Source organism: Molothrus aeneus, chromosome 6 (assembly GCF_037042795.1).
Source record: "Molothrus aeneus isolate 106 chromosome 6, BPBGC_Maene_1.0, whole genome shotgun sequence".
Lineage (NCBI taxonomy): Eukaryota > Metazoa > Chordata > Aves > Passeriformes > Icteridae > Molothrus > Molothrus aeneus.
Window position 1 is genome coordinate 15,448,360 of NC_089651.1, and position 24,377 is coordinate 15,472,736.

The 24,377-nt window shown below is 37.3% G+C and overlaps 1 protein-coding gene across 1 annotated transcript in view; it reads right to left on the minus strand.

The window, feature by feature from the left end:
- KCNQ1 (potassium voltage-gated channel subfamily Q member 1) overlaps positions 1-24,377 on the minus strand; it is a 328,778-nt gene that overhangs the window by 105,617 nt on the left and 198,784 nt on the right. Inside the window, exon 12 of the mRNA XM_066552168.1 lies at positions 2,718-2,793. Within this exon, the coding sequence (XP_066408265.1) occupies positions 2,718-2,793 (76 nt within the window). The remainder of the gene's footprint in view (positions 1-2,717; positions 2,794-24,377) is intronic.

The window sequence follows — 24,377 nt, forward strand, 5'->3', positions numbered from 1 at the left end:
TCCTTCTTCCTATGCTGTCCTACCAGAAGTTTCAGAGGCATCTCTAAAAAATACTCCTTTAAAGCGCTGGCCTTCCTCAGTGTTGCAGCTAATTTTAAGCATGAATTGCCCAATGGACTTCAGATGAAATTGGGTTGTTGGTTTGTTGCGGGTTTTTTCAACAGTTACAGGAAGAAAATATCTGAATTTTCTTTTTTTGGAACTTATTTTTTACACTACTGTAAAGCTTAGAAAGAAAACACCTACTAAAAACCAGCTGTACAGACCTCTAAAATGCCAAAAGATATTTTTAAAATGCATCTTCTGCTTTACCTTATTTTTGGACATTACATTAGTCTGCTTATTAGGAACAGTACAGTCATTACTTGGCACATACTAAAACAATTTAATTTCTTATGATTATTTTATGTGCGTAGAACAGATTTACAACTTCCGATGAAAGAATAATGACAGTGGTTATCGTTTAATTACAGGAGAGATTTTTAAAATCATCTTGGGGCTTGAATTTCAAGGTGACTTCGTGCATCAAGTTACTTGGGTGCTTTGGAAAACTGTACCTTTCGTGCTCTCCAAATTTCTAAGCTTGATCATGACCTTATATTCAGAAAATATGGAGAAGTATCAGATATTCCCCTACTTTCCTACTGGAGATTCTGCTTCAGAAGAAACAGCAGCATATTGCTTGTACACAGGAGTAGATCCACCCCACTTCAGCCAAATTACATTTTTAGTTCTTTAGTAGCAGCTAATATGGATCCTTCAGGAAGGAAGAAGACTGCTGAGGAGAGATGGGAGACAACCCTGTCCAGGGATTTTGTAGATGGCCAGGACTGAGCCTTTTGCAGATGCAAAAGTGAGAGTACAACTGAGAAGCCAGATTAGCAACCGAGATACTGAGCACAAACAAGTTGTAAGTATGAACTGAATAGTCCCATTCTATTCAGTCAGATGCTTTTTCAGCTTCTATCAAATCATCTGCCGCAGGGGAGTTTCGTTTATTTGCCAGGTGGATAATGTTGCACACAGTGCTCAGGCATTTTCAAAATCTGTTTCTGACAAATACCACTTGGGAGGTAGATCTACAACGTGTGGATTTCTTGTTACTACGCAGTTTAGTTAATACCATGGCAAATATTTTATGATCTAAATTTATGAGAGCAATGATTCAGTAATTACCATGGAGCAAAGGATCACAATCAAGTTTTAGAATGAAAATAAATTAGATTTTAATGGAACTGGCCACATTTAGGCAATTATTCACACAGCAGCAGACACATCACTGGACTAGGCCACATCCCTTGCCCAATTTAAAGTGCTGACCAGCAAGTGCTAAAAAACTTCTCAACAAAATGACTATAAATATTATCTTCAAGTAGTTGAGACTGTGCCTTTCTTAATTTTAGTCTAATAATGATAACAAATGGTGAAATGTGCTAGCAGAAACTTTTTGAAAGCCCTCTTTTCAAGAAAACTCTGGACATGGGACATTTCAGCCTAAATGGTACTGATTTGAATACATTATACATAACTAAAGCAATTTTCTGACAAGCTAAGGCAACCTTAGCCACAAATTAGCTCATTAGTAAAAATTAAAATATTCAAAGTAGAAATTTGCTAAAGAACTCAGGAAATGCTTCTGAATTTTACAAGGAAATCGGAATTGTGGGATTGTAACAGCAGCAAACTTTGCCTTACAGATAGATATATTGGACTGCTAGTCATCATCATCATGTTCTTTTTGTTCTTAAATTTTGTAGCCTTCAAATTTGAAAAAGAAAAGACACTCTCCCTTTTTGGAGGGTCTAGATTAAAGGTGGGATGGCTTTCTGGTTTATTGGAAGCAGCAATAGCTAAAAAATAGATGTAGGCAGTTAAGCCACACTCATCCTTTGCATTTTCAGTTGTGAAGACTCCTCCAGAGATTATCCCTTATTGATTGATTTTAAGCAAGGTAATATATTTATTACGTATATATACATTCACCTGGTTTAAATCAAGCTGAAGGCTGTTGACATGTGTTTTTACTGGATTAATGAAACAGATTTTTAGAAAGTTGGCAGTCAGAATTTTTTATTCAGACCAGGAAACAAGGTTAATTAGCTACTGTTAAATGCTTATGACATCACAAGGCCACAGGAAGTGAAGTGGCACATGGGAAATGTAACAGTGAGGGCCAGAGGAGGAAAGAGAATCAGTATCTCACTAACTGGGAAGGAGGTCTTCTACTATGCAGAGGGGAGAAAGGAGAAGAAATGAGAAACCCTCCAATACACTAACAAATTTCCACCTTGGTTTCTTATCAGGACTTCATTATCATTGAGTAAGGGACAGAAACAAGGCTGAGGTAGTATTTTAATCTCTAATCCTACTGACTGGGCACGAAAACAGCACACAGCTCAGAATTAATGGAGACATATGAGAATGTTTGCACTGCCAGAAAGAGACAGCGATAACAGAGGGCTAAGGGTCAAGTCCATTAGCAGAAAATAACATTTTAATTCAGACTGCATTTCAGGAGTTTAGCCTATTTCCAGTGCATCCATAGCTGACTAACCTGCTGCAAAACAACCGTCCTATTGAAGGAGGGAGAGAATAGTGGGTGTAGATCACCATTACTGAAATGAATTGTGTTAGTCTCTCTTAAGTTTCTAAAAGAGACAATGAATCAGGTGAACAAAGGGTTTATTTAGAAAAGGAGCTTTCTATTCACAACTCACCTGGAACTTTTTTTTTGCCACAAAATACTGCATCCTCCGAATCACCTTGATGGCAGCGCGGTGGTGTTCCCGCAGCCTGTGAGAAAAACCAGGAGGGTCAGGGGGGAAAGAGCATCTCCATCCAGACAAGAAATACAGCAGGCTGCAGAAAACCCTTCCCCAAAACATCAAGGTGCAGTGTAAGTAGCTGTGATTCAGCACAGCACACCGTTCTGCTGACCTTCCTCACCTTTCAAAAAGGCTCTGAAAATCCAGGGTTTTACCTGACCCACACTAGGTTTGCACCCATGTCACAGCTAAAAGAGGTGTCCACATAACCTCCTTCTGTGTCTAAGCAAACCTCCATGCATCCCTCCCAGCTTCATTTCCACAAAAAAACCCCAAACTCTCAAGTTCCTGCATATCCAGCCATGAACAGCTTTTATACAATCACTCCAGTTTTTAGGACTTTTTGGTTTGTTTGGGTTTTTTGAGGTGTTCACCCCACAATTTCTATACAACGTGTTTCTTCACTTAGATGATTTTTTTTCCACAAAGAATTATTAAAATAAAAACACTTGAAAGATCTTTGATTTGTTGACTGCTAAACAGTCAAGAAATAACCTAGTAGTTTCTGGATGTAACATCTACATACATATTTATCCTGAAATGGAACTGTAGCTTAATATAATAACAAAATAATCTGACAGGTCTTTAAAAAATATATGCCCCTCTTTGTGCATATGCGTATGATCTGACAACAGAATAAAGAGAAAAGAATTTGCTCATCGTGCTTTTAAATTACAGACTTTCAAAGAATCTGACATGATTTTTCAGACAGTGCCTTAAAACCAACAGTTATTTCAAATTTTTCAAAGCTTCCAAAAAGATGCATTTTCTTCTTAACATTAAAATATAATATCAAACATTAGGCCAATTATTCAGATTGCTCATTCTATTACTCTTACCAAGACGTACTTGAATGACATTACAGCACCATCTTTATTTCCTTTTTAACTGCGTGAACATCTAATGTTTCTAACTCTCATCCCAAACACACTTCGAGTGATGGCTTTGGGGAACAGCTGCAAAAGCAGTTAGGTGTTCCAGATATTTTATCTTTGTAAACTTGTTATTAGTATTCCAGATAGAATGGCATATTGAGACATCACTTTGCAGTGCTTTTTCTCCATACTGAACATGACAGCATTCATACTCACTAAGGGATGGAGAAGTCATAGAAGTTCTATAAAAGAATTATTTTAAGTGATATAAAAGTTCGTGCAAGTTTGGGTCTCTAGCATGTTACAGCATGGTATCAGCCAAGCCTCTGCAGCTAAATATAACCTGAAATTTTTGTGAGTATTTAGGTGTTTCCTCAGGATAGATCTCCCTCAGTAAATAAAAGTTCTGTATGTGCAAATGGTGGATGTCTGTCCTCTGAGGAGGTGTAGCTGGGGTGTTCCTCTTCTGAAAACCCACACTTTTTAGGAAGAAAACATTCTGCAAAGTAAAAAGCAGAACCAAAACAAAGCCATCATTTCCTACTTTTAGCTATTGCCTCTCAGGTGGGCTCTGTTATAGAAATTGTTCAGGTCCAGCAATGACAGAAAAGATTACTTTCTCCAGAAACAGCATAAAATGCATTATTTTTCAAGCTAATACTATACAGCTTTTCACTGCAGGTCTACAGATGGCTACCCCTAAGTGTATTTATGTAAAATCATCTGTACCTCAATAATTATGCACCAAACCTGGAGTTAGATCTGCATAGGAAGCTTTTTCCCTCTTAACACCTTCCTGAGGTGTCTTAGAGCCACTGTCTCCAGGCCCCTGCTCCCACAGATCAGACTGCAACATCATGGTTCAAGTTACAAAAATGGAAATTTGCTACTCTTGCCTGGAATGGCTGCGTGTTTGGATCAGTTCCCAGTGGACTGAGTTAGCCTAATGCTTGTTCAGGGCACCCCTGTTCTGTGAGCCTGTGCTGCATCATTCTGCTGCTAAGGACTTGGATGACTTCCCCCAAACCCAAAGGAAAAAAAGTGTTTGGGCTTTTAAGTTCTGCTTCACAGAGATGGGAGCCAAAAAGGTAAGCACTGTTTAATTTTCTAGTAAATATCAAAGGTATGATATCATGCAGCTATACATCCTATACATAAAAGCACACAAAAACATCTTTTGACAAATAGAAATATATTTGAATTGCCATAAAACTGCTTGTAGTATTTTGGTTTATGCCTCATTTCCTCTGGGGTGTTCTTCACAGTCCATTATTTCTGAGTAAAACATTTTTCTTTGGGACAGCCAGTCACCAGTAGAACACACCAAATCCCTCATTCTCTATCTAGAGGACAAGTCCCATCTATAAGCAAGGCAGGCAGATAATAACAATGGTATTTGCTATTCAGTGAAATAACAAAGCTACACGACCAAAATGATTTTCCAATTCAGCCATTCACCATCAATCATTTTTCAGTGCTAACATGAACTACCATGCCAGGAGGAAAATTTAATATTCTCCTTTTAATCCTTCCCATTTCCAGCTCCAGTAGGAAGCCTTACAGTAAGCTTGTTTCTGCTTATGCTGTAAAATGTATTCTGCACAACAGGTTGTCCTGATTCCCCAAGATTAAATGCTTCTGCGATGAGAGAAGGGAATAAAGGATTTAATTAGTAGCCAAGGCTGTGATTCACGGTTGTTTGATCTCTTTGGCAAACTGGTAACAAACGCTTTAGTAAATTGAGAGCTTAACCATTAACTGGTGATATTTGTTTGTTCAGCCACTTGTGACATCTCTGAATTTTGGTTACAGACTGTCTGCAGCCTCTGGGCACAGGGAGCACGCTCAGACATCAGAAAGGTGCTCAATGTGTTACCGCACCCACCTCTATGAATACCTGGGGTTTTTTTTAGGAGTGTGGCTGGAAATGACCTCACCTGAGTGTGCTGCCAGAGCACAGCACCTCACCTTGCTGCTGTGTCCCTCCCCACAGCCGGTGGGAGACACCCTTTGGAGAGGCACTGCTGTGCACTGTGGGTCTCTGATGGCAGCCTAGAAAAGGTCTTCAGGAACTGCTGGGCACCTCCAGAGAGCCCTTCTGCTGCAGTGTAGCTGTGTGAGCAAAGCTCTCATGCAACTGCAGTCCCTCATTTTCAGATGTTTAGTTTTGCCTGACTTTGGGGGAAAGCTTGTTGGATAAATGCATTAGCAACAGGGTCAGCAGGCCTTTTACTCTTTTGGCAACAAAGCTATTTTCCTCCCCTAAGCATTCATCAGGCTTTGAGCCTCATTGTCACCATACACATTAATATCATAACTAAAGGACATCTAAAAGAACTTGCCAAACACCATTTGACTGATTCTAATAACCAGCAGCATGTTACCTGAAAAAGTAATATACATAGAATGCCTTTAAAATCAAGCTAGTTATTATTTCTGATACTGGACAATTTCTCAGCCTGCACCCTTCTGAAGAAAAACCACCAACAGCTTTCACTGGCTACCAGTAATTTCCTTTCTCAATATGAAGATCACCTTGAATACAGTACATGCTATGTGACATTTCTCATGGATGTAAACTCACAGAATTAGGTCCTGAAGCCACCAAGGAATCTACAACATTTTTATAACCCTTAGGAATCCAGAAGGGTGAAGAAGAAAGTAACAATTCAACAACAGAAGACCGTCCTGGTTGTAATAGGGCCAACAGATTCATATGAACCTACATTATTTGCAGGTATAAACTAGGACTGCTTTGTACATGCACTGAAAAACAACCTGTTGTGGATTCAGGCACTATTCAAAGCATAAGAAACGAGGATGAAAAAACCTGGAAACAAAATACAATGGATTGAGCACCCACATTAAAAAAGAAAGCCTGGCAGCATTAAATGACCAGAAATCCTTAGTTTTTCCTGCCTCCTTTAGTTGTTAAGATACTTAACCTACAACCAGTCACTTGGAGGAAATCTGATCTCATCATCAGTCCATTAGAAATCTGAACTGGAATTTCATGTAAATTGGAAAACAAGCTTGATGGAATACTTTCCGTAATTGAACTGACATTCCCAATTTGGTTGGAAAGTTATTATACATGAATAAATGCTCTGAACTGTTGCAATTCAGACTTTTGTTCATTTGACTTCATATTGTTCATTTTCCCCACACAATCGGCCAAAACCTCAGTAGGTTTCCGAAGCTGTGGCTCATTCCCCAGTCCCACGCTCGCTGGGAATGCCACTGTTCAGTCAGGACCCACCTGCCTTCTTCCTGCCAGGGGACACGCAGGGCCACCCCAGAAGAATGCTCTGGGACAAAGGCTAAAACTTTTTAGTTGCCAAAACTGTGTGGCTTTAAGAAAAATGAACTAAGCAGGTGCATGGTTCAGTTGCTCTATGATTCAAAACAAATAAAACCTTTTTTTTAAATTAGGCTTTACAAGATTATTCCCCTTTCTGAAATAGATTTATTTTGATAAAGAATCATAAAGGAAAAGCAATTATTAATTAGAAATATTAATTGCCCTTACAAAGCTGCTAAAGTTTATATTAAACCCTTAGAATTCCATTAGAAGTTTGTTCCCCTTTGCATCTCAGGAAGGTGTTCTACATATCGGTTTAGTGTTAACAGAAATATTAAAGCAACAGGGCAAAGGAAAGGTGGTGCTGATTTCCTATTTATAACACTTGCCTTTTTGTTCATGTGCAGAACATTTCATTATGAGGACTGTGATGTCTGGCACAGACCCCCCAACACACGCACACTGTTATTATCAGAGCCTAAAGGTCAACGCTGTCTGTTCAGAATGAGTCCAACAGGAATGAAAACGCAGTTGGAGAGAGCCACAGATTTATAACATCTTTTACAAAATGCCCATTTCTCAGTAAACCTAATACTGATTTGAAGTCAGGCTCAGTTTTTAAAACCTATTTAAATTCTCTGCAGTCATCTTAAATTTCTGACTTGGGACAGGGTAAAGTATTAAGAAAGAAGACTGAAGTTGGTTGGCCTGAAGATTTTGGCAGTAATCATTATTTAGATTTGAGCTTTATCTTTAATGCATCAGTTTTTAATCATATGTTTTGCATGTGAACTCAAGTATTTTTTCCATTCAGGCCCTGAAAAACATTCCTTGTCACAGAATCTGGTGGGAGAGATTCAGAGTAACTACATTAATACATTTCATTAGTGCATTTAAGTCTAATGAAATCTTCCATCCTTAGTCCTCCAGGCATTTTAGGTATAGAATTTGCTGTGGCTCAAGCTTATTCTGTCATTCTCTGCCTACTCCCAGTTGATGGAAATCTCTCTGCACTGAGCTGCATTTTAGATGCTGAAAATTGGAAGAGATTAGGTTGCATTGCTGTGGATTCTGAAACAGGAAATACTTGATCACCATACCCAGGGATAAAATCAGAATCACTGATTATTTCCAATATCACAGACTACCCAGCTTTTCCTTTCATTTGTCGCTAGTTTAGCAACTATTTTTTGCCATCATTATGATCAGTTTAGTGAAGGCTCTCTTCAAATAGCCTGGCCCATAAATGTTTTGCAAAAACTATCTTAAGGATAAACCAATAAAAGCTGCCCAGAAATGTTAGAAAAGCATGATGGCATTTGAAGAGCAAAACAGTTACACATCTGAAGTTTCATTAAATGGGCTTGGTTTACACAGGACCACAGAATGGTTGGGGTTGTAAGGGACCTTAAAGATTGTCTCATTACAACCCCCTGCTGTGGACAGGGACACCTTCCTCTAGACCAAATTCCTCAGAGCTCCTTCCAACCTGACTGTGATCACTTCCAGGGATGGGATATCTACAACTTCTCTGGACAACCTGTTCCAGTGCTTCACCACCCTCACAGAAAAGAATTTCTCCCTGGTACCTCATCTGAACCCACTCTCTTAGTCTGAAGCCATTTGCTCTTGTTCTGTCATTACTTGCCCCTGTAAACAGTCCTTATCTTTCCTGTAGGCTCCCTTCAGGTACTGGAATTTACTAAATGCTCCCATAACATTTTCAGTGTAAGCAAAGTTAGAAACCAGTGACAAAACAAAACAAATTTGGATGAAGAATTCATCTATCCCCTCATGGTGATCACCGCCGGTGTCTTCACAGGTTTAAATGTGATAGAACTACAGAAATAATAGATACACATAGAACAAGAAGAATCACAAATAGAAGGTAAGATAGCTTTAAAAATTTTCTTTGGTCTCAGCATTCAAAGGCATTTTAGTAATTACTGGCAAACAATCTGTTTATGAAAGATCTACATCAGCTGAACTCCTGTTCATGCTTGTAAATTAGTTATGAATGGGTAAGATTTCATCAAATGAATTTGTTCATCTAAGCACTGAATAATTCAACAACAATAGCTAATTATTTCTATGAAGACATTTGATGAATAATTTTATAGAACAGTATGTCTCAAGGGTTTAACTTCAAGAATAAAAGTTTCTTTGACTTAAATGCATGTCTTATAATGTAATTTCTGTTCCCAACCTAGGGGAATGCAGGGGCGGACTTCCATAGAAGTATCAGTGATTCTAAATTAAAAAATTGCTCTGCAGGAGTAATGTCAAAATCAGTCTTTTGGTGAACCCTTCAGCTAGTAAACAATTTGATTATTTACTAATTGGGAACATTGGCCCATAGGGAATTAGCTTAAGTTGAATTAACATTTGTACTCTTCTTCACCCACTATGTAATTTCCCAACTATATGTGGTTGGTCTTTTTTATTTAAAATATGTAATTTTAAAACCACAGTCATCTTTTAATGGATTTACGTTTTATTCTACAGCAGCTTTCATGTCTCCCTTCTCAAAAGTAATAGGTTTAACTGAGAAATCCTTTCATGTAGTTATAGCGATCCTCTTTCTTTCTACAGATAGTCTGACTTAGTTTGAAAATGTTTAACAGACATACAAAGAAAGGCAAGTTGAAGAAATAACATCTCCTTTGGGGGGATTTTGGCGTTTTAAACAAAAACAAACAAAAAATGCTTTCCAACTAGACCCAAGACCATCCAGAATAGCTAAATGGCATAGGATTCTGGAGTGTCACAATTAAATTTGTTCAACTTTCTTTGGGGGAAATGGTCCAACACGTTGTATGTCTAGAACAAAGACAAATTGCTGAAACTAGAAGGAAGACCAGGTATAGGTTTTCAGAACTAGCGCCATGCTGGGGCAAACAGAGGTAGCAGCAAGATATTTCCTCTGTGGTCTACTCCACTGTGGTGGTAGCTAAGAACTCAATTCTTACAAGGGTAGTTTGTATGGAAATCAGGCAATAGCCAGAGATTTCTTGTATATCCTTAACCGCCTTTGCTGTATATTTTCACAATTCCATTTTACCTCATGCCTGTTACTAGGACAGGAAGAGCTGCACAAAGAACATGGGGAAAAAAATAGGAAGACAAAAATTATCTTTGGTCAGGACCTAAAAGCCACATAAAGAAAGCAGGAAAACTATACAAGCCAGTTCCCATTTTGTCAGAACCAAGTATTGTTTTGCAGCTTTGGTGATGTCATTATCAAATACCAATTGATATTGATGTCCATATCAAATCACAGAGAACCTTTATTCAGCTCTTCACTCTCTGCATCTTATTGAGTTAGAAGGCTGCTGCTTTTTCACACGGTTTCAAGGCCAAGCAATTTGAAAGTAGCGAGACACAAATGAGATCACAGATAAGTAAATAATAATGTACAGCACTCTTACAGATACAGTCTGACACATTAAACTCCTTTTCTAAAGAAGCTGAATTCAGAACACAACAGAGCTTTTTGTTCAGTGCACACACAGGAATCCGTAGGCATTATTATTTTGCCTCCTCTGGTTAAAAGCCATCTTTTTAGATTAAAAATAATATTTTTTGCTGAGCTTTTCATTTATAGCTCTGAATTATACAAGGAAATTCAGGGCTACACTCAGAGGCACTAAGAAGAAATAACCACGCTTCCCCTGGTTACTTGCCTTTCTATTGTTTGACTATTAAACTTACAATAACCTTTGAATATTTAACTGGATGATGTTACACTACTTCATTATGCTCAAGAAGTTGCTCACACTACACAGTAGCTTTTTGCTATGCTCATTGCTCAAGGCCCCTGCAAACTCTAGACTGAGCTTGGCTTTTCTATTTGGCTTAAATTACATTGCTCATAATGCACCTCAGATACAATCTGTACACAAAAATATCTAATGCTGAATATGAGATGTAAAAGCATCAAAATTATGTAACCCATTGAGATTTCTCAACTATATGTTTCTATTCCCAATTATTTGCTCCTACTCTAGTAACACATGCCAATTTAACACATGCTGTATCTCACATCTTAATTAGGACTCATCTTGTGGTACTACTGCTGCCATCCCATTTAACCTTTTGTTTTGAGACAAAAGAAATAAGCTTTCATTGGGTCAGCTACTGATGCAGTTCACAGAGGATCCATGAAAGGTCAAAGCAATATTGCCTTATTTAAACCCCACACAATGACTTTAGCCAGAACCCTCTTCAGATTTTTTCCCCACATCTCAGTGACATGTGAATTTTCAAAAATAGAGAATAGATGCAAAAACATTGTCCCTTATTTGTAAAACCAATCATAGGCAAGAGGTTAGAGTCACTTACACAACTTAACAAATTCAACCACCCTATCAAGGCAAAGTTGAGAGAGTATCTCAGCTGTTCAACACACATGAAAGTCATTGCATGGTTGTGACTGAAAAAATGAAGCAGGTCTCCTGTTGCAGAGACAGGAATTACAGCAGGAAAAATACCTGAAAGGAATTGATGTGAATACCAATATTTAAATAATTACCAAATTAAGTGATGATACTATTTCAGAAGTCTTAACACTTTCCATGTGGTTTTTTACTACAGAGGTGATTGGCAAATTCTCCTGCTCCTCAGAAAAGGAGAAGGTGGAACTTGCTGCTGTGAAGCTTTTTCTAAGCACTGAATTCTGAGATCAAACTGTATCCAAACCCCCCACCATTGTCACAGAAATCCACTGAAAAACACGAAGCCAAACCCTGCTCTCGTGTTCACCAAGGGTAACAGAAGGGACTGGGAGCTGATGGACTGAGAAGGTCACCTTGGCTCCTGGCCTGCCATCTCTGTAGGGGCTCTGGATGTTACTTGTGCACAGTGATAGAAGTGTGTTCTCACAGCTGCACTTTTTAGTGGGTGTAGCCTCCAAAAATAAACTGATAGAAGACTGCAAATGCGAGGGTGCTGCTGCGGTTTCTGTGAGCTGCAATGAAAAGCCCGGCAAATGGTGAAAGATGGCATTAGGACAAGGGGACTTCACCTCCCTTGTCAAAGCCATCACTTCAGGAAAAAAGGCAGTTACAAATGTAGTTCAAAACTGCAATTTTTGCAACTGGAAGCATTCTCCAGGATTTGTTATTTTACAATAGTGGGGAAACACATGGGATTTCAACTTGTGGAGAACAGCCTTTCTCTATAAATCACAGAGTGTAATCTGAAACCTAGAAACAGCACAGGGGCTCACATTTATGGATTTAAAACAGATGAAGAGCAAGCATGCTCTTAACCCTTTCCCCATAATTCCTTCCCAGTACAAAATAAAAATGAATATACAAATACTGAACAGAAATTAACTTGGCAAAAATCAAGATTAATACAATTCTGTAAACACTGAATAGTTTAGACTTCCCTAAGGACACAAGCACTGAATTGTGCTAAAGCAAAGCACTGTAAAACTGTTAGAGCATAATCCAGTCTTTGGACTGTTCTTTCATCAACTTTTATTTAAGCAGTTTATCTTACTGAGATTAGGATCTCTCCTATAGAGCAAGACCTGGCAAACACAGGCCTCTGGTTTTGAATATCAGGCTATATTTCACTGGGAATGAAGTAACTAGCAGCCTGTCGTCTCACCATAATGTTATAAACTCCTTAATCAGGCAATAGGAGAACTAATACTAACACATTAGTAATAATTTCTCTTCAAAAATATGTAAGAGCATTAAGATGACATATTGTTTATTTATTGTTCCTTAAGATCCGAAATAATTTCTGTATCAGTTAAGCTTCTCCTATGGCTTGCTGGAAAAAAAAATCCAAAACCCAGCAAATCCTGCTCCAACTTGACATAGCTTCCTCCTTGATTTTTTAAAATTTAAATGAAAAAAACAGTGTAAAAGAATGGACTGGAATCTCAGCATTGCCAAGATGCAGTAGTCTCTACCTTGTCAGAGTCAGAGTTCCAGTACTTCCAGAAATTCGCTCACATATGTAACACAATGGTGTGATTGAAACCAGAAATGGGCCCAGATTGAAATAAAGTATGATGGCATGTCATGTTAAATCTCTACCCAGTGTAATATTTTAGAGAAAACTCTAAAACAACCAGTCCAGGATGGCTGACAGGAGAAGACCAAAAATAATTTTAAGCTTACTGCAAGATCACTCATCTGCAGACACAGTATTTGCCTGTGGTAATTCAAGCTCTCCTTTTATTGGATGCAGTTCAGTGAAGTGGTACTTTTGTCCATGGCTCCTAATGAAAAGCTAGGGTGTCTCTGGTCTTCACTGAAAAGGTTGCAATTGATGGAAAAAAAATCTCCCAAGTTGCAATGATGGGCACCTGAATCCTTTTCAAGTGAAGAAATCAGCTATCTAAGAACAGCAAAAAAATACATCATGAAAAAGAATTCAGTCTTAGCCACTGGGCATGTTGTGGAGCATCCAGAAAATACAGTAATGGCTAGAATTTTGTGCTACAATAATCAGAGGGGCAACCTGAAAAAAATCTGAGCTCTTTTGAAAAATCCTGCTAAAGCTCTTATATGTAATTGTAGTTGCAAAGAAACGACAAAGATAGTGTAAGACAAAAAATTATTCTACTAGCCCAATTCTGGTATATCAAATGGTGTGTTAGCAGATCTCCATAACCACAAGAGCCATGCCTTTTACTTTTAAAGCATTTCAAATCAAAGACTGATTTTTCATAAATACATACTTTGTGGAAAACTTAGAATTAGACCATCAACAGCTCCACCTTCATTCTTTCATCACTAAAGCTTTTTCAAGCTACAGTCCAAGTTCAAGTAGGACCACCCAATGCTTCACATTATTCCTGCAGACACTCAGATCCAGACATCATCTCTTGTAAACCCATGATGCTATTGGTATACAAAGGCCATTGAGATTTCCAAATATGTGCATCAGACCATCTAACTAGGTTGGGATGGATACATGCTTCTGAAAAATCTCATGAGATCATCTAAATTATTGTGATAACCCAACTTATTCCATATGTACAAATTCTGTGAGGAAGAAGGAAGAGGCACTTTGCACTTTGAAAGCCACTAAAAATAGGGACTGCATCTCATTTACTGAATCACTTATTCCAAACAGATGGGTAAACCCTTTAAAGCACATGCAGAGAAAAAATTCCTGCCTAAATGTATCAATTGTATTGAAGTCCCCATCTGGCCACAGTGGATGCAGGACTACATGCACAAAGTCAAGGGGAAAACACAGCCCTGAACCTACACATGGGCTTGGCACACCAAGGGATCAGTAGATACTTGGAAAATTTGTACATACAAGAAGACATTTAAGACATCAAATGTAGATTATATATTGTGTAGGACTCTAGATACACACTTCTTAATTAGGTCTTTTGTGTGGAAATATCTGACCTGACACATCCAATTTCTCTTGTTCAATCTAAAATTAAAGAATGCACTGTGGTATTAGTATTGCAAAAAGGCAGGGAATTTTATGAGCTGATATGCTGGAGACAGAAACTGTCTGGGACTGACTACTTTGGTATGTGAACTCTGTTTCTTTCTGTGTCTTCAAAGCACAAGCACAACTCAACAATATATTTTTTTACTAGAATTACCCTCTGGAAAGTTTGATATGGGAACCAGAATGTGTTTTAATTACTTTTTCCCCTCTTAATTAAGAAACTGTTAACAAGCCCAGCTGTATATTTCAATTTAATTTCTGTTACATAAGGAAAAATATTTTTCTTAATATTCCTATTTCATTGTGTAAATATGTGATGATGTGTACAGAACAATTAACAGTTGAATACTTTGTTAGAAATATCAGATTACTTTGTAACTTTACAGCCTTGCAACACACATTTTTGCAAAGGAATAATTCCTCAGTAAGGGTTGAGCTTCAGCTCAGTTACACTCATTGTAGGAAACAGAAATGCCTTGATCCTGGCAAGTTTTAGATGGGCTTTATTTATTCTAGAAATACTAGAATTTCCCTTTTTTGTGTGTAAAATAGATGTACACACAGCTCTCACTCTCAAGTGTCTTTCCTCCAAAAGAGGTAGAATCAGGAGGAGTTAGCCAAACCCTCAGCTGGTTCAAATCAGAACTTCACTGATTTAATTAGGCAATCCTGAAGGTCTTAGAAGAGCACTGCATCAGGCCCTCCTCTCCTCTTTTCTCTCCATATCCCTGTGAGCCAGCTCTCTTCCCTACCCCACCTTCCTTCACATTAGCTCTTGGCCTCTCTCTCCTCCTCTGACTTTCCTACACTCAGATTTTTCTACTTTATATTTTCTGGATCTGTCTGGGGTTCCTCCTCTCTCTTGTATCAATCAAAAGTTATTTGTCCCACAGCCCTTCATAGTTTACTGTGACTTCAGCCATCAAATTTCAGAGCTGTCTTCACTCCGTGTGCCACCACCCAATAATCACACAAACGTCTTTCAACATTTCCTTCCATGTTGCCTTTTACCAATCAATTCTCCAGCAGAATCTTTTCCTACTTCTCCTTACTCTTTAGTTCCACATAATTTTCTTAACAATTGAACACAATTCAGAGAATATCTAATCCTCTTATTGTGATGAGCACAAATGCTGAAGAGGAACATAGTAAAATTAGGCTGTCTTTGTAGCTATTGGTTTTGCAACTGTGTTTTCTGTGCTAAACAAATGATACAGATGTCTTGAAACTAAGCAAAAACTTATTCTTTGAAATTTTTGCAAGACAAGAGTTGTTTTGGAAGAAAAAGGACTTACCAAAGCTAATTGGCCCTTCCTAGTCAGCACTTCGCAGATACACTGCAGTAAAAAGCAATAATTATTCAATTTCTGACTATTTCATAAAAATATCTATTTATATAAGCTAAAATTCATAGTAATTAACATACAATAGATGTCTATGAAAGCAAATTGCAAACAAGAACTGGAGAAAAAAGGAGGAAAATTTGATTTTGAAAACACCAAAATTGAGAAGGTATTTTAAAGTGATAAGGAAGGTTAGGAAACTTTCAATAGACACCTCAGTGATGCCTCACTGAAAATCTTGTGAGAAAGTGGGGAAGTGTGAAATGGGAAAAGTGCACTGAAAATCAGTAGTAATTTTCTACCAGCTACTTTCACACATTGCCTTTATATCCCTGAGTTATTCACAGTCCAAGAGCAGAGAGGAGAGCAGGCTAAGTGTATGCAGGAACACTGAAACAAAACTAGGTTCATTTGTGGTCTAGAGCTTCATGGAGTGTTTATCAGCACTGAAGGTACTTATGCACAATGCCACCCTCATATGAAGAGCAAAGAGTTGACTTCACAGTTGACATTGTTCAGGACTTTAATTTCAGTCTTCATTATTAAGCCCTGATCACTTTGGGGACTGAAAAACAGTTATGAGCAAGCATAGCCTTATCATACCCTGGAAGAGCTTTTTGTTTGGGTTTAATGCTGCTTTCTTCCCTGGCTAGGATAGTATGAGAAAACCAGCCAAGTATATTTCATCTGTGGATAGTGTGGTTTCAGCTAAACCTGGCTCTGAGGCTGTATTTTCTCTTCCCCCTCACATGCCCTTTTTATTAATATTATTTTCCTCTCCTTCCAGTTTATGAAATCATGCTCTCACCAGGTCCCTCTACTGAGACCTTCATGAGAGCCTGAACAACATCACTGGTATTTTTGCAAACAGGTAATTATCTAGGCTTTTCCACATATAAAAGTACAAGTGATATTCCCCCTCCTCTCCCCTACATAATTTTATTACTCAATTTTTGCATGGCTTTTAGAATACAGAAGAAAGAACATTCATTAGAAGAAGATTCGGGTTGCCTTTTCACCTACCACTTTTGAGTTAGTATTGATTTTCCTGGAATTTTCTGATGAACAAATCATGTATGCTGAATTCCACTTGAAACTCCTATTAAATATCCTGTAGTCAGAAAATGCTGGGTTATAAGAGTAAATGCCACATTAAAATATGTTACAAGTAGTGGCAACCTGACATTTATTGGCCTGCAGGTCTACAAGTCCTTTTTTGGCCTGGAGGTGTCCGATCTTGTGTGTGGCTTAATGGGATAATCAAATAATTAATACCGTTGTGTATTTTCTCTTTCTGTGCTGGTTCTTAGAATGGCTTGGCTTATAAAGACATAGCCTTTTTTGGAGGATTTTGTGTATAAGATATTTGGATCAGGAAAAAACTTGGAGGTTTGATGGTATTTATAGCCTGATTTTGAATTGTAATGTCAGCAATCAGTTTGCAAATGTTTTGCATTGTGGAAGAACTGTACAGATTTACAACTCTTCCACAGGCAAGTATAAAATGCATTACTCATTGCTTGTTATTATTTTCTTATCATTGATAGGATATTTTCTTACCATTGATGGTGGACTTGCAGTGTTGGGTAAATGGTTGAACTTTATGAATTTAATGGTCTTTTCCAGCCTAAATGATTCACTGATCACGTTTTAAATGAAATAACAATCTGGTCAGAATACAAGGAAAACCAAGCTGATAAACTGCTTAAAATTCAACCAAACCCAGACAAATTACAAACAAGTTTGAGCAAATACAGCCTGAGAGACTCCATCCTGGAGTGCCATAATGGGAAGCTCTTAAAAATCTGTGTTTGTTTGCTGGTTTATGCAAAAATGCTGAGCCAGGCACAGCCGGCTCCTTGTGGGCAGAAAACGCCTGGTGACCGTGCAGGACAAGGAGACTCTGCTGTGCCTTTCAGGGGTCAGGGACTCAGTGCTGACTTTTTTCAAGCCAGGGCTGATGTCTGTTGGGCAGCAGCTGTGGAGCTGTGACTGCAGCTCATCCCATGGGCACTTTATCCCTATGGCAATGCCAGTGAGAGACCTATGAAAAGTTACATGGCTTAAGAACAGCAGAGCTTAAGTCACAAGGCAAATGCAATTTTTGCACATAACTGAGAATTTCAGCCTCTAGCACTTCTTGGTACACTGGGTTTCTTTAAACACACTAAATAACTTCCTAAAGATACAAGCAGACAACTGAAAACATTCAGGTAAACCCTACCAATTACTCATCTATCTCACAGTTGCCTTATACCGATAAAAGCCTGGTCTTTAATTGAAACAAAAATCATTTCACTTTATCTCAGACCAAACCAGCAACAAATTGTTTGGTCTTTGGAAAACTCTTGGAGTTTTACATTTGAAAAGGCTTAAATATATTTTCTTCGTACTAATTATTTCTGTTTGCAAGTCAAGATATAACACACCGATGATAAAATGCCATGATAGAGAACAATTTTGGAGACTTTTCAGTCTGAAGTGGAAGCAGGAAAAACCAAAAAAACACCAAATAAAAACTCAGCTCAAAGTATTTTCCCTCAAGACTTTCATGACACAGTTTGAAAACCCAAGAGATTTGGATGAGTCTGAGAGGCTCCACATGGGGCAATTTTTGCTCAATTCTCTGAATCTTTATCTACTACTATTGAGAAGACTAAGATGAAATTGCTCTCTAGAATAGATTATCAAATTTGTCTTACTTGTGCTGTCACCAGGTGTCCTCTGCCTATATTTAAATGCAAGTCTAAATACACCTAAGAATACTTTCTATTTTATAAGTTTAAATATTATCCTCTTTAGAACAGTATTTGCATGTGTTGTCTGTGTATATATATATATGCACAAAGCAGACAAAATAAACTAAGAAAAAATAAAAAGTTATTTTTATTTGTATAATTAGGTGATTAAATTGAATTTGTGATTTTTTTTTTCCACTCAGTTCCTTTTTTTTCCTAGAGATATGAAAGGTCCTGAAATGTTTTATCCTGGAAAACAGCCTGTACAGAAAGCTGTAGCTGTTTTCAAGGGACATTTGATACCAAGCTATTAGGATAATTATTTGTTTGCAGTCAGATCTAAAATAAAGACCAAATAAAATCCTAAGTGATTTTTCACATCAGAATATTTTCCTGAATCTGGGCGGAAGTGAGCGAAGTTACAATGTATTTTAGTGAAAAGCAACTGCAGAATTTCTGAACAGCTCTTGCAGCTTAAAAATCACATTCCAATAAAAGTGAAGTGCTAATTGGCTACAGACAGTATTTCCTAGTACAAAGTGCTGTTTTTATTCTGATACTCAAAATTATTAAAGTAAAGCACTATAAAGTTCATCTTCAAATACAGTAAAAAGTATTTCTTATATAGTTACGGCTTCATCACAAATGAATTAAGCTATGTACAAACTATATCTGGACATTCCTTTACCTGACTCCTTACAAGGTAAGTATATAATAAAGCTAAAACCCCCTATCTGGTTTCCAAAAGACAAGTTTTTATTATTTTGAATTTCATATATGTGAACTTCTAGATAAAAAATGGAATCTCACTTTACTGCACATTAATCAGCACAACACAAAATGTTTTATCAGTAGCAATAACACAATCCTCACTGTTTTAATAGGAAAAAAATAGCTTTAATTTCTGCCTGTGTATATATGAATAAATGTATATTTGCTTGCTTATTATTGGAATACTTCTAGTGAACCACAGAGTTAGTTCTCTTCTTTATCAGGTAAGAAGGATATTAAGAGTAGTTGGTTGGAAGAAAAAAGAAATGGAACACAAAATGGAGGAAATACTATATCCCCTAAATGAAGTCAGGCCCTTTCAAGTTTCTTGGATTGTGCAAGGATTTGATGTACAATGTATAAGCTTCAAGATGTTTTCCACTTTAAAACATGTAGATCTGCATATAATACATAGGTCCAAAGGCCTGAAGTACAGGAACCCTCTTCAAGTCAGTGGCAATTCAGAGAATTTTCGTTAGAGAGCTAAAATAACTGGTATGAATCCACTGGAATAAAAAAATCTGCCCTATTGTGTGTTACTCGGTTACTAAGACAGCCTTAAATAAAAACATGCGGATTATATAATAACATATAATTGTTTAGTTTTCGTAATGTACCCTCACCTAAGTAGGTAATTGGCAATGAAGACTGAACATGAGAACTTTTGACCTGAAATTACTTTTTTTTTTTCTGGATTCAACAGGAACATGCTCTCTGTTCTCTGAACACTTAAAACAATTCACAAAAGTCATGATTTTTTTACTTAAAGGATGTGCTTAGAGAAGGTTCAATAGCTCGTGGAAGCTGAGGGGAGATATCGAACATAGTGGTATCTATCCTTAAACAGGAAAAATGACAACATGGATGCTGGCATTGACAACACTTAAATCAATATTCTGGAAGTACCACAGTATCACCTGTCAGTGAAAAAGAACCAAGAGAATGTCAAGGAAATGCCATTTATGCTTTGTTTTTCTCACACACATGTGTAAAGGTAAATTTTCAAATAGGCATTCACACCAGCTCTTCAAGAGAACACAAAAGGCAGAGATGACATAATACAAGAAGATGTGCCCTAAAATTGCTTCTCATCTTTATCCATTTGTGGAGAGCTGTCCCTTCACACGGGTACACACAGATCTGACACAGTAAAAATCTTGGTCTGCTGAAGTCAATAAAAGTTTTGCTACTGATGTCATTGGGTTGGAATTTCTTCTAATATCTTTAGACACCTGGACAGCTGCCTGAACATCTGCTGAGGTTGTCTCTAAAATGTCAAAGTGCAGTTTCTTACAATTACTCTGATCTGCTGGTGAGGACAACTTCATCCCATTAAAAAGTACTTACAAATTAGGGTTCATTACAAGTTGCTGTGCCTGACTTGTTTGGGAGATTTATTATGGAGCCCTCTCACTTGAGAAAACATAATCAAATACTTTCTTGCTTCCCAGAACCACATTTTTCTTGACCCCCATCAAAACATGGTGTAGTAAACCATTTTTACAAGGGTACACAGGAAGTCTGTGGCAAAGCCAAAAATTCCCATGAAATTATTTGAACATTTTTCTTTTTTTTTTTTTTTTTTTTTTTAAGTACCAAGCAAGAATGAGAACATGAGGGGAAAAGTGAGGGAGGTTCATACTGGTGAACTAACATTTTTCAACATTTCCTAGAAGCACAATGAATTAAAGTGCAAGGCAAACACTGTACATGCACAAACCTAAGCCAGGTTATTTCCCTATTTATGATCATATATGCATACATCAAAATATTTGTGTATCTCTGCTTATAAAGGCACAAGGAACAAGTAAGGGTCTGCCCATGAATGACAACATTTATGTGACCATTTACAGAACAGTGACAAGAATACAAAATCCATATTAAAACAGAAAAGTGTTTAGAGAGATCTCACTACTGCTGCTAAGTATTAACAACTCTGTTCACATTTTGTTTCTGTCTCTCACTTTTGTATTTAATGTAGTATTCCTAACTAAGCTTTCCAATTATACAGATTTCCATTTAAATTTGCTATTATGTGGTAAAAACAAATGCATTTTCTAAAAATGACTATTTTTATAAAAGCAGGGTCATTGGCAGGAACCCAGCCTCACCAGGCTCACTGATGTTAGATAATGGTACAGTCTAAGTTCATTGGTCCAAAGCACAATTGCCTGATATACAGATGGCATTAAACACTGGTTAAATGTTCTTGCCATGCTGAGGTTCGGGGAGAATTAACAGTACCTGCCTGTCTCAAGGGTACGTGCCCTGAAAAAAGTTTTAATTCTTTTAATATTTCACTTTATCTCCAACACCTTACAATCAGCTAATATGAGGAATTTGAGAGAATATTTTCAGAAATACAGCAAGACACATCCAGCCTTGCTACAAGACTGTTCAATGCTTCAGCAGGACACAAAGCCCCTCCACCGCCCTGAAATATCCTTTTCCCCAGACTGTGCAATGCACTTGCCTGAGTAAGCACTAGACATTACAACTACAACAAAATATTTAACAGTGTTTAAAACTCTGACTTTAAGGTTAACCAAGTACACTCAAGGCCTCAAGAAAGATCTTGCCTGAGAGTGGGGGAAAAAATTCTGGGAAGGGTGAGGAACATAAAATTAAAACCTTTTGCAGATGGTCATACTATCAGTATGTTGGAATCAGGTATGTTTAAACAAGGCACATCCAGGTGACTTCCCTGCTCTCAGCATTAAACCATGGCTTCCAGTATGAAGAGTAAGATGTTAGTAATAATTTCATGTAATACTGTACCTATGTGTTGAATTTTTAACTTCAATTTATTTGGACTCATTTGTTACCTAAATATGAACAGTCATTCAAATCTGCCACACATTAAAACTTGTTGTTTATATGAGAATGAGTCTCTCCAGGAATAAGAAACAGAAAATATTCTAATTTAGCTGAAAAAATCTTGCAGTGACAATTTCATGCTGCTATGAATATATGGACACTTCCACTGAGTGCACTGGGCAATGCCTCATGAGAGGTAAAACATCCTTGAAAGATTTGCAGGGACGAGGCCAGAGGCCTTTTTCTTCTCATAAACTAGAAACAGAGCACCAAAAGACTGTTTCAGGAAAAAAGCTACTAAACAGAGAACTTACACATTAATTTTGCAGAATTTGATGTTAACCAAAAGACTGTGGTGTGGGCTGAAGTACAAACTTTCAGCCTGATAATATTTATGGAGTGAAGTTAATCAGCGATAAAATACAAAACACACAAAGCCCATGCAAGGAGACCCTCCAGATAAAGAAGCAGCTCAACATGGCCTATTTTTACTTAAGGTATTTTTCAAATTTAGTATTTCTCCAACATACTTCCTACCCCAAGTACTAAGGTTTTGTAATGTCCAAAGCACTTCAAGACAAAATATTCATCTTCTTGGGAAATGCCAGTGTGAGAAAAAATGGCAAAATGCAAGCATTAATACAGAGAAGTGAAACAGCCCTGACCATTCTAAATTCAGATTAAACCTTTGTTGCAAGCTCACTTTTAAAGTGTAATGTAGCAATTTGCTATTGCAATGCCATGCTGTTTAAGTTTTTTACCAGATTTAGAGAAACCTGATGTACTTAAAAAACACAAATAAAATCCCACTATTCTTCCAATGAGTAATTAACCATATTTTCAGCTCTTCCTTCAGCATATGGCTGTCACTGGTAGGAAGGTAGAATTCAAGCAAGAGAAAGCAAGACCTTACTTTTGTCCCATTTAATTTGCCGAGCAATTCCGTTTCTTGTGAATTTAGTAACATATTACAGCCTTCAGTGAACAGTAATCATTGGAAGTATTAGGAAACAGAAGCTAAGGATTAACCTTGCATTAAAACTACTGTTGACCTTATAAGAGTGATTATTTATTAGTCTGTGAAAATCATGACATAACCTCACAGCTCATATAACTATTCAGGTGTATTATAAAAATAAATAAATACCATCCTTCTCTCACCACCAACAGCAGTACACTTGAAATCACTTGTACTTGAAGTTTTAATACTGATGTTTAACAGATCAACACAAATACAACATTCAGATTATTGTTAATATTAAAAGTTTTATCCATAAACTTAATAACTGCTGCATGAATAAAAAAATGCCCATCAAAAAAAAAAAAAACTCAAGTCTGTTTTGTATTTAAGCTGAGTAAAGAATTTTGTTTAGAATACACAGAGTTAAAAAGCAACTACTTGGTCATACTCAGTTGTTTGTGCAGCACCAAATTTAAATCCAGGAGAGATTATGAGAAAATTTGCTGCAGGCTGTCAGACCTCATTAAGTTAATGGAACTGGTAAATTGGCACATTTCCAGCACATTGTAGAAAGAAAAGCGCTTTCAGCTCAAGAGTGAAGGAGATCTAGTTTCGGTTTGGCAGCTAAAGGAGATTATTAGCTATAAATAATGGCTGCACTGAGATGACTTATATGGGATTGCTTGACCAAAATGTAGTCGAAGAGACAAAAAACATTAACATTTTCAAACGAAAGATACAGTCGCTTTGTTGGATGGAATCTAGAACAGTTTTGTAGATGTTTTCCTTTTAAAGCCTTACTATTTACAAAATCATCTAAAAGTCTTCGTAACAAGCTTAGCTACCACTAAACTCATTAATGGAGAGAAAATGCTTTTTCTTGAGCCTTTGAATCTCTTAAAAAGATGTTATGAACCAGTGCTTTAGCCTGAGGTGGTAACGTGCTGTGATGTACTAATATATTAGTACAAAAGTATTATATTATTTTGGTCTGAATTACTGTGGCATGTTTTCAGAGCCAGCACAGCAGAAGGATATCAGTACCCACACAGGGCATGGAGTAGAAATCAGCACACCTGGAAGATGCTGGTTTCCTGAGCCACCAGAAAAGACAAAATGCAGAAGAATATGTGTGTGTGTGTGAGAGAGAGAGAGAAATAGAAATTTCTCTTGGGACAATGAGATCTGCATTTTCTTACATTTATGTTTGTTACATATTTCTTACCTCAAATTTCGAAATGGTAAACCATCCTAAATGGTGAACTACAGAAGATCAAATTTTATACCAATAAACCCAAATTCTGAGGCT